The 11,704-nt window shown below is 37.8% G+C and overlaps 1 protein-coding gene across 1 annotated transcript; it reads left to right on the plus strand.

Moving 5' to 3' along the window:
- The first annotated feature begins 1,560 nt into the window (after positions 1-1,560).
- wu:fc46h12 (uncharacterized protein LOC568958 homolog) lies at positions 1,561-6,500 on the plus strand. Its single transcript, XM_056266748.1, has 5 exons — positions 1,561-1,720; positions 4,320-4,428; positions 4,663-4,779; positions 6,055-6,133; positions 6,220-6,500. The coding sequence occupies exons 1-5, from the start codon at positions 1,623-1,625 to the stop codon at positions 6,309-6,311; spliced, it is 495 nt and encodes a 164-aa protein (XP_056122723.1). The 5' UTR covers positions 1,561-1,622; the 3' UTR covers positions 6,312-6,500.
- The last annotated feature ends 5,204 nt before the right edge of the window (positions 6,501-11,704 follow it).

Below are 11,704 nucleotides of genomic sequence, written 5' to 3' on the forward strand. Positions count from 1 at the left end.
GAAGAACAACCATTGGACCGGCATCGTTGAACAGGGTCATTTGCGCCCAGAGCTCACTGATGCACATGAGGAGCAAAGGTTAGCTCACCTGGTCCGATCACACGGAAGAGTTCAGATTGCTGAAAAACGTAATGCCGCCCATTATAGAAAGGTGTCAGAACACACACAGCACGTCACAGTTTGCTGCATATGTGGATGTGTAGCCACAGACTGGTCAGTGCCCCCTGACCTCCACAATGGGCATGTGAGCATCAGAACTGGATCATAGAGCAATAGAAGAAGGTTGCCTGGTCTGATGAATCACATTTTCTTGTAAGGGTACCTGTATCCCTGGGGGTGTGCACGAACAAAATGCTGAGTTTTACTGTTCATTTACTTCTACTCCACCTTAAAATAGCATTAAAACTGAGCATGCATTCCTAACAGGCAGAATTCATCCTCTAGTCTAGTGTAAAAACAGGAAAATGGTAATGCCGTAAAAGGTCAAATACATGACATCCAATCAAAGCAGCATTGCGTGCAGTCTGCTGCCTCGTGCTACATTACTGCCTTTCTCGGCAATGTACCCTTGTAATATGCACCTTTTATGATACTGCATGTAAAAAATGCATATAGGCCTATACATTTGTATTCATAGACTACCGTTCAAAAGTTTGGGGTTGGTAAGATTGTTCACTGTTTGTCTCTTATGCTCACTAAGGCTGCATTTGACAGTAATATTGTGATATATAACTAATTCTTTCAACATTTTACAAAAAACTTTTCAGTTTAATATATTGAATAATGTAATCATTAAATTTTCAACATCATTACTCCAGTCTTTAGTGTCACATGATCATTCAGAAATCATTCTAATATGATGATTTGCTGCTAAAGAAACATTTATTATTATTATCATCCATGTTGAAATCAATTGTGCCACTTAAGATGTTTGTGGATACCATGATAATTTTTTTCCAGGATTCTTTGATGAACAGAAAGTAAAAAAAAAAAAAAAAAAAAACAGAATTAACTTAAAATAGAAATCTTTTGTAACATTATAAATGCCTTTAATGTCACTTTAGATAAATTAATGCATCCTTGATGAATACAAGTATTAATTTCGACCACACTTTTGAACAGTACACTGTATAAAATATGAGCTGTAAATGTATTCAAAGACATTTGATGTTGCTGTCTACACCAAGCTTGTGAATCTTTTTGAAATTACTATATGAATATCTTACTGTTTCAAATAGTTATAGATATAAAAGGCTGTTTGTGTCTGTCTTTGTGTGTGTACAGCATAAATAAAAGGCATATCATCCCTCAGAAGTTACACATATTACTAAACAGCCTTAAACACACTCGATCAGAGCACAAATCTGTGTCAAACACAGATCAGCTGACTTACAACAGACTAACACATGTATGGCATCTCTAATTAGACAGAAGGACCCACATTTAATGGCCAAACGCTTCAGTTTCTGGAGCTCACGTGACATGGCCGTTGCTAATCAATGCTGTGGCTCCACTTCCCATCTGAGCCCACATGACAGTTCTGATCAGACCCCACTATAAAACTCAAGCACGTCTCTGTCTGTTCATCGCCAGGACGCACAGACCTCGGAGAAATCTTCACCATGCAAACAAGAACGTTGCTTCTGGCTCTCACCCTGACCCTGGGGTTCAGTCTGATGGCAACTGGAGAACCGCTGCACGCTCAGTGCAGAATCATATGGTAAGATGCCGCTTGACTGGAGAATTTTATTTTATTGAAATTTGTCTTTGTGCACATATATTGGAAAGGTTGTTTCAGCTGCTGTCTAGAGGTGTAATAAAAAGTAAGTGGGTCATTCCTTGTCAGTCACATGGTAAAGGCCCGTTCACACCAAGAGTGATGACTTTAACAATAACTAGACCTTATTCACAGCAGCGCCATCTTTGATTTTTACCGGGAATGAAGGCGAGGCTGCATGTGAGGGATAGACATCTTCAGTGGGTTGTACTGTTATTTAATGTGGAGGTTGAATTGTTCTGCTGACGAAACACTACAAAATATCTTTCATAGGAATTTCAGTAGACAACCCCCCCTCAGAGATAATATGAGCTGTGGAAAATGAGTAATCTAGGAGCTTTATACAGCTTTTTACAGCTGATGCCATTGAAAACACGGTAAGTCTATCTATCCCTCACAGCCTCGCTTTCATGTCACGGCGCTGCTCTGAAAAAGGTCTATATTAGCATCTATGTTAGCATTAGCATTAGCACACCTGCAGACAAAACGTTCTGTTTATTCTAAGTGTGCGAGCAGTTTTGTCGTCTGTCACTTTAAATGCTCGAGCTCTTTCAAGTCTGGTGAATATGTTTTATTGATCCAATGTCTGGGAATATCGCTCTGAGAGTGATTCCAACGATATCGTTTCTCTGTGCTATCTTCGTTATAGTTGTAGTGTGGACTCTGCTATTCTTTAACGTAGAACGATTTTTAGAACTGTATCTTTATCATTATCGTCCGTGGTGTGACCGGGCTTTAAGATTTGTATGTGTGGTTATCAGTATCAAGCCCAATTTATACTGTTGACTGAAAACATCATAAAATGATATAAGATGTGAACCACAGCCCTAAAACTTAAAGTTAGAAAGGACAAAATATCCAGTGATATTTTAGTATTATTTACATAATATGTAGAATAATATTTTTTAATGAGCTTTTATTTTTATATTTTATTTTGTTTTAGTAATTTTTTTGTCATTTTTATTAGTTTTTTGTCCTTGTTACAGTGTAATTATACAATTAAGTACTGAGTAATATTAATTAATTATAAAATTAAGTATTGAGTAATATTAATCAAAAGCGTGTACTAAAAGAGTTAAGAATGTCCTTTGGTTTAGGGTTAGTTGTAATTCTGCATAATTTCGTGTTATTACTATACTAAGTATATGTAAAGTGTAAGAAGGACTGAAGTAGTGTTATCATTTAAAAAAAAGACATTTAAGACATTTAAGTGCTTCATATTAAACTTTGATTTTCATCTACACTGTAAAAAAACTTAACTCATTATTTTGTGTTATCTTTTTGCATGGTTTTTTTTTAGTTTAACTAACTTATTTCGATAAGTTGAGGACAAGAAAACTTAAAATTTCTTGTTGTCTGGACAATCTAGTTATCTCTACACAAAAAAATAATTTGAAATAACTAAATTGCTAAAATATTTTTTACAGTGTAATATTTATATTTTATTTTTATTTCAGTAACCAAAAATATTTTTAGTTAACAATAGATATGCCTATTGTGATAGTATTGTACATTAAGTTATGGTGTTACATTTATTAAGTGTTAGACTATACTGGGTAGCACTGTTCCCCATGCATACTATGTACTTATTATAGTAATTGCAAACCCGAGGGCGGGGTTCTAGCAGACCAATCACAGCGCTTGCGTCCGTGTAGAAATTTTGGAGAGGTGCACGTCAGGGTACGCCATAGGGTACGGTGCTACACACAGCCTACGGCGTGAGTTTGACGCAGAAGTAAGAATTTTGTAGGGGAAAAAACTTCAATGTTAAGTATACAGAGGCTGTTATTATGAGGCGAATTTTACACTACTGTTGTATTTCAATCATGTTGTTCTGTATTGTAAAATGTTACTTTGGAGTCTAAAGTACTTCATCTGAGAATGTTGTTTTTAGCTAAATACTGACTAACAATAGCATATATAGAGTATATATTTTATACAGTGACCACAAAAAAGCATTTGGACACTTATGCTTCAGAATGAATGAACGTCATTGGACCATATAACAAAATATCTACAATACCTTTTTTTTATGCACAAGCACATTTTTCAAGCAAAATATTTCACAAGAAAAAGGGGGGGGGGGGGGGGGGGGGGTTAAATGATAAAAGAATAGATGTTGTTTAAAATGAAGTTGAGTAAAAGTCAGAGAAAGTTACACCATAGTTTTTCTGCAGATTTCAGTTAATTTTACATTGTTGATGATATTTGGAATTAAAAAAAATGTTTAATTACACTCTTACTTAGACAAATCAACAATCTTATGATGATTGAGCTGCATAAAAACCAAGACAAATCGTAAACTTATGACTAGCATCACAAGGCTTTGATCTTTTATCTCTATCATCCATGCACATTTTTCACAGTGGCTGACCCTCCACATACTACACTTCCATAAAGATTATTTAATATGCATGATGCAAGTATAGTATGTCTGAATTCTGTCCTTTTAGTCACGCACCAGATCCACAATCCAATTTACAACTTCACGCCACATAGAACCACATGACATTGCATTGAAAGCTCTCTGATTATTCGTCAGGCTCTTCGGGATCCCGTGCCAGGACGTTTTTGTGAGTCTGGTGAACCAGATCAAGGAGTGGAGGGGCATGTCTGGCTGTATGACTGTTGGACAGAGATGCCTGTATGAAGTAAGAGCATCTGTTTGCTATATTTAACCCTAAGTATTAAACCTGTATTGACATGTACAGGTTGAGTATGGAAAAGTTTTAGGCATGCAAAGTGTTTTCACAAAAACATCCAATTGTTTTTGATTTTTTTGCCATTTATTGTAATAATCCAGTGAGATTTGTGTAGCACAAGGAGTCTGACAGTATATTTACCAAGAACTATATACAAATCTAGTGAACTGTTGTCTTCTTCAGCTGGTTTCTGCCACTCCTTTCCACATCGTAGCCAAACACACCTCCAGACAGTGGACCAGCAAGCAGGACCTGACCTTTCACCTGGTGGCAACCGAAGAGTCTGTCTGTAGAGTGACGGTAAAATGCTCATTGCTGCCAATGTTTCATTTCAGAACATCAAGAACAAATGGGAGATAGTGGGGTTTATAACAAGAAATATGTATTGCTGGACTTGTCTTGTCACGCAAGAACTCAACATTCCCAATGACATGTCATTTTGTGCCAGAACAAATTTTCTTTGGCACAAAGACATCTATCCAGTTGTTGCTAGATTAAAAGTACTTTAGCCAGCAAAAACACTTTTTTTGTGTGTGTAAAAAATCATTAGCTTTTTCTTTTTTGAAAGAAGTCTTATTCTCAATGTGGAATTTATTTGAACAAAAAACAGTAAAACCCTAGTGTTGTCAAAAGTACAGACTTCGGTACCAAGTCGGTACTGAAACGTTTCAAATGTGACGATACCAGAATTTCCCCTACAGATTCTTAAACACATCTGGTTGGCCATTGTGTTCACGCGCTCAACATATACAGTATGTCTGAGCGTTTCAACACAATGGCCAATCACAGACATGTTAAGCGCGTGAACACAATGGCCAATCAGAGGTGTTTAAGAATCTGTTCAACAGTGCTCAAAATGTTAGAGGGAAATTCTGGTATCTTCACTTTTTTTTTTTTTCAGTACAGACTTGGTACCGAAGTCGTTACTTTGATAACACTATAAAACCCATAATATTGTAAAATATCATTATATTTAGGCCAGAGTTCCCTCAAATATTCCAGAGTTTAGCTTCAACCCTGATCAAACACGTGAACAAGCTAATCAAGGTCTCTGGGATCATTCGAAAATCACAGGTTGAGGAGTTTGATCAGGGCTTGAGCTAAACTCTGGAGGGCAGGGTTTTGACCGGATCCTGAATTGGCTCCTCAAATCCTCCAGGACCGTATTTGAGGAACCCTGATTTAGGCAGTATGTCGTAATTACCGTCTCCAGCTCCGTACAGATGTTCTGACGATTTTGCAACCCGCTCAGATTTTGCTACCTCCAATGAATATTTGAATGCTCCCGATCCCTGAACGGATGCAGCCTGAATCCCAATGACACCGTGATCGTTCATTGGCCAGAGGAGAACTGGCCCGCCGACTGAGCCTGGTTTCTCCCAAGAATTTCTTTTCTCAATTCTGTCACCTGATGGAGTTTGGGTTTCTTGCCACTGAATCTGTATATTCTATATTATTATGTTGATGTCAGCTCTTTTCTCCCTTTTGAAAACTGCTGAAGCACAAAGTAGCTAACTATACCTTCTCAAGGATTTTCATACTTTTGGCTTCCCTTCCTTTTTATCACTGCCACAGGCATATGCCATCTCAAAAGCGTGGGCCAGGCTGGAAGACAACGGCACAACCTACTGCACCCTCTACAACCTCGTGGAGGGTGAGACTGAGACTTCATGCTATGATGGCTTTGATGAACATATCTTTTTCTTGTGCAGTCATGCAGTGTTTTGTGTGCATTTGCAGGCAGCGGGCTGGTGGATGCTGAGGGCTATAAGATGTACACCAATGAATGGATCTGTCTGGAGTACTCGACCGCCAACTGCACCATCTACTGATGAGATCTGTCGGTCTTTGAGATGATTTAATACACTGACAAAGACCACGGAACATTTATGAATTGCTCTTTATTCTCCAAGTGAAGCTTTTAATATTTCTGCAATCTCTCTTATACAGTTCTATAGCTATTTGTTGTGACTAATGCTTGACAGGATCAGCAAAATGCATTATTGTTTTAAAGGCAAATATTTGTGATGATACCTGACGGCCGAAAACGTTGCGCTTTCAATAAAAGTTGTTTTTTTGAGTTGTCAATTCAGTGTGCCGACATCACACTTCTTTTTTTATTATTGTTACTTTTGTTGTCTTGCACCTGAGCCCGATTAGGGTGTGTGGGATGTGCACACAAAACGGCAAATAAACAATAAAAAGAGTTGTTGAATTGCACCCTTTTTAAAGTATTGTTTTTGTTCCAAATTTCTCCATTGTCATAGTAATTTTATTTGATATTTTACAACATGATCGTAAGGTGCATCGGGTTCAGGAAATGTCTCTCCATTAAAATATCCAATACCATACTTCCAGAGTAGGAGGAAGGTTTATAAGGGACTTGCAACCTGTAAACCTGTGACCTGTAAACCTGTGACCTGTAAACAACCACTTAGCAACCCCCTAGTTACCACCCACAATACCCTAGCAACTTAAATTTGCTTAGCAACCCACAGAGCAACACCCTGGCAACCACAAAGAACACTTTAGCATCATGGTGGCAAGTTTCTTTTCTCAGTAAATGTAATGTAAATGTGATCTGAGAAATACATAGAAACCAAATTATGAGACAGAATAAGACAGATCTAATACACAAACAAAAATATATAAAATAAAACAAAAATCAAATCTGTTATCTGGAACAAAACTGTTTATTTGCTGTCCAGGGCTGAATGGCATTTGATTCACAACAGCATATCTTACTGTATATAAAATGACACACGATTAAATGCTCTGAAAAGACATATACACAAAGAACAAAACCATAGTTATAACTTGACCTTACTAACAATTTGAATAGCTGACAATATTAATAGGATTTCTAGAAGCCTCTCTGGATTTTTCTCACTGTGATGGACGTCGTTGCTCTGTGTTGAGAAGGAATGAAACCTTCGATCTGAAAGGATAGAGAGCATTAGAACTTTATTGAGGCCTAATTTGATGTAATAGCCTATTCATATCAGTGCAAACACTTAAAACAATGAAAAGTTATACAGTACAAATAAGAAATATTCTATTTAATATAATGAGCCATTCAAAAGTAAATATTAATAACCGGTGTATTTGTGATTTTTAGCTGATGAAGGCTATAAAGTCCGTTCTCTTCTAAATGCCCAGGAGATGTGCCTAATTAATGTCTTTTTGTGAAATGTTTTGTTTTAAAATGTGCCATCTTTCTTTCACGGTTTGATGTTTGGTTGACCAACAGTGGCGGCTGGTGAAAAATATCTTAGGTGGGGCTGTGCCATATTCAGTCAGTTTTAATAGTCTGGTAACCATAGGAGCCATCAGGTCTTTTAGCGTTGTGGCTCTCCCTCAAGATATCCGTCAAGCATCCACCCTTCTCTCATTCAAAACCTCTTCAAAACTATTTTTTTTCTCTGAATATTACTCTTCTATGGAATATTACTCTTCACGTACCCCAGTTTGAGAACCACTGCCTTAACCTATCTTTGTAAAGCGACCTTGGGGGTTGGAAAGGCGCTAGGCCTATATAAATAAAAATCATCATCATTATTATTATTATTAATAACCACCCAAACACAATACAAACTGCAGGATACCAGTGCTCTGTGAAAAAGTCAGTAATTATTTAAAATCTCACTCAAGAATGGAAAGCAAAATAAGGCATTAGCATGACCGCATCCAGCTAGCCAGGCCTGTACCAGCTCCGAGAGAAGCCTCGCGCGCACTGCTTCGGTTCCCTTTATCGCTAGCCCGCTGTGACTGTCTGATAGAGATTGGTGTGCATAGGCGTGGGCGCGCACTTGGGCCGCTAAAAGAATCGCCCATAGCAGACTAGATTTGAGCTCGCTGATTAGCTACAGTTTATGGTATGGAGTTAATATTATGCCATAATTAAACAAACAAATCCAGCATTTTGCAAACAAACTCGATCTGCTTTGCAAAGGAAAACTTTAAAATCTAAAAACGAAAGAAATAGGCCCATTCGGTGTAGACATATTCACTAATTTAGTCATTTCGCATGCGTCCGATGTAGAGAAAATGTAAAAAGCAACATATGATGGCAGAGCTTTCAGCTTATAGATTCCCCTATTCTAGAGATAGTGAAGTGCTACTAAGTGCTAATGTTGATTTCTACTAGATATGTAATAAACCTTTTGCAAAAGAAAACCTCAAAAAGGTTCATTATAGATAAAGTGAGAGAGAAACACACTTGTTCACCAGTCATTTTCCACAGCTGTAGTCAAAGGCCAGCACGCGTTTCAAATCAGTGCTTCTCCCGGGAGACTAGCGCTGAATAGACCCCTTTTCAGTTTGTAAACATGGTGACGTTTTTGTGGGCGGGGCTTAGGTGGAGGCAGAACGATTCCCTCTGGCCGCTTCACTAACGTTAGTTTGCAAGTTTTGTTGGCTTGTTTTTTAACAATGACTGGAGAAAATCCGATTTTATCTTATGTCCAAGGTCACTCAGTGTCCAGGACCGCGATTGTTATTTGCAAAAGTTAATTTTAACGGACGGAACCAGATTGGCTGACCTGTACTCTACACACTCACTCAATGCATGGACGATCTGACAGGATTAACGTTAACACTACCTCCGGTTGAGTGGCCTGACTTCTACACCTATCCGATAGAGAAACCGAGCGTAAAGAGAAACTGAGGGCATATAAATCTTTAGATGCCTATAACTATGTGCTGAATGGTCATGTACAAGACTTGTGTGTACGATCCGCAGTTCTGCCTAGCCAGCGCCGAGAAGACGACAATGTAAAGAGTGACATTGCGGTGCAATTTTAATGATGTGAATATTTTCTAGAAATAAAAATTCCAGATACAGCATATTCATTTTTCATTGATTCTTGGACCCAACAACACAACAAGATGACATTTAATAATAATAATAATTTAAGCTCCTTATTATGTAGCCGAATCTGTGCTGGTTTGTATTGGCCGCCTCCAGTTGTCCTTTTGTTTTGCCTCCAGCTAGCGCCGTGACGTAACTGTGACGTCGGCGCAAAAGGGGTCTATTAATCCTCTATCTTAGCGCCATCCATCTACTGTTTTAGAAGAGGAAGTTGCTCAACTGCATTTGTGAGAAAATCTGCCTGGACACATTTGTGAGAAAATCGAGCCGAGAGATCGCATAAAAAGCCATGTGTCTCACAATCATAACAGACAGATATGCATTTGTATGCACTAGATTTGGTATTTGTTCAAAGGTTACATGCAAGGTTACATGGATTTGTTTGTTTAATTATGGCACAATATTAACTCCATATTTATGTCAAACATTGATTTATTTATTCAGCAAATGGCTAAGCTGCTCCACAGACTTGCCTCCCTGGGGCATTTCTCCAGCGCCCCAGAGCTGATGAGACGTGCAGAAAAAGCCGACATTTGGAATTTATATCATATTTTTCACATATATTGGGTGCATTTAATATCTCAAACACACATATTGCCAATTTGTATACATCATTTATGTATGCATTTAATTCTTTATTGATCGCTTATGGCTCTTAAACTTTGGGCTGGCTCAACTGGGGGCGGCGCCCTATAGCGCCCTCTATTGGCCAGCCGCCCCTGTTGACCAATCAGCGGAAAGGGGCGTTTCATTCCCGCCTATGTAGAGATCGAATATTCAAACTGTTAAATCCATTTTGGATTTGATCCGTTTCCATTTGGCAAATTAACAAAGTGTGGTGGAAACAAAAATAAGAATACCAACTGCATACCAAACAATACCAACCCCTTGAAGCCGTGTTTTACAGTGAATTTAGAACAACTGTTCTAAATTCACTGTAAAACACGGCTTCAAGGGACTTTATTCCCTTGCTTTATTCTATAGGATATACTTTTATAAAGGTAAAAGGATTGCTTTATTCTTTAGGATATACTTTTATAAAGGTAAAGAGACTAAATAATTACCTGACGAACAAGGAGCTCCATCTCAGGTGAATAAGGGTTACTGGCCAGATCAACCACAGATTTGACAGCTATCCTCAAACCAGTAATTATTGAAGGGCCTATAAACGAGAAAATTGACAACGTCTTATATTACAAATGTAACTAATCTCCAAACTGCAATAAAGCAATGTTTCACCCAAAAAAAAAAGAAAGTTCTATCATAATTTAATCACCTTAATGTCCTTCCAAATCGGTATGACTTTGTTTCAAAGTCAGTCTACTGTTGTTTTGGACCTCATAGACTTTTATTAAACAGTTAATCATTTATCATCATTTCTTTAGTGTCCCACAGTGAGTAAATGACACTTTTTTTTCTGGTTGAACTATCCCTTTAAACTAAAGTTCACTATTAACAAGTTTATGTGAAATCCACAGCTGAGTCAACTGACACAATGTAGTCTGATTATTTGTTATATTAAACAAACAAGGCTAGCAAAATATGGCATTGTACCAGGCTGCTGTGTTGATGGCGCAGAAGTCATTGTCCAGCTTTCTGATGTTTCTGTTGTCAATTCCGTGGTTGTAGGAGTATCTGTGAGTTCCATTAAACACACAATTACCAACATTAATCAAACAGAACAGGTTTTTTGAGTGAATATATAAATGAAAGGGGCAATATTTCATATTTATCATAAAACATTCTTTCGTGAACTGAATCAGTAAGCCCTTTGAAAGGGTAAAGACTTTGCCAGCAAAATGACCTGAATGTCTGAGTAATTCTCCACTATTTTTGTAATTTTGAGAAGAGTAAGAGTAAAAGTTTGATCAGTCACTTACCAGTAGTGCTCGACTCTCCCACAGAAAAACACAGAAATCCAACAAACAAGATGAAGTGGAACATTTTCTCCTTGATTCTGCAAATGATCCTTTTGGTGGAACGTGTATGGATACGGTCAGTGACTCTTCAGGTTTTTAGGCTGTATGAGGACGTTGATTGAAGTGTCGGTCTCATGGGTTTCTATCAATAGAGAGACTGGACACACCCCAGTGTTGCCGACACAAACACAATGGGCTCGTAGAAGGAAGTTATTCGCTCTTTTCTTTCGATTCATAGTGGGCCAAAACATTTAATGAATGTAGGGTTTTATTGTTTCTTTCTTTGTTGCTGCCACATAACACAATCATAAGTACTGAAATGAAACAAGACTTGCATTTTCTACATGCCATGAACAAAAAAGTCTACACTACAGGTCAAAAGTTTGGAATGATTAAGACTTTTTAATGTTTTAGAAAGAAGTTTACTTGGCTGCAT

The sequence above is a fragment of the Rhinichthys klamathensis genome, unplaced genomic scaffold, assembly GCF_029890125.1.
Source record: "Rhinichthys klamathensis goyatoka isolate OS25496 unplaced genomic scaffold, OSU_Roscu_1.1 h1tg000011l_1, whole genome shotgun sequence".
Lineage (NCBI taxonomy): Eukaryota > Metazoa > Chordata > Actinopteri > Cypriniformes > Leuciscidae > Rhinichthys > Rhinichthys klamathensis.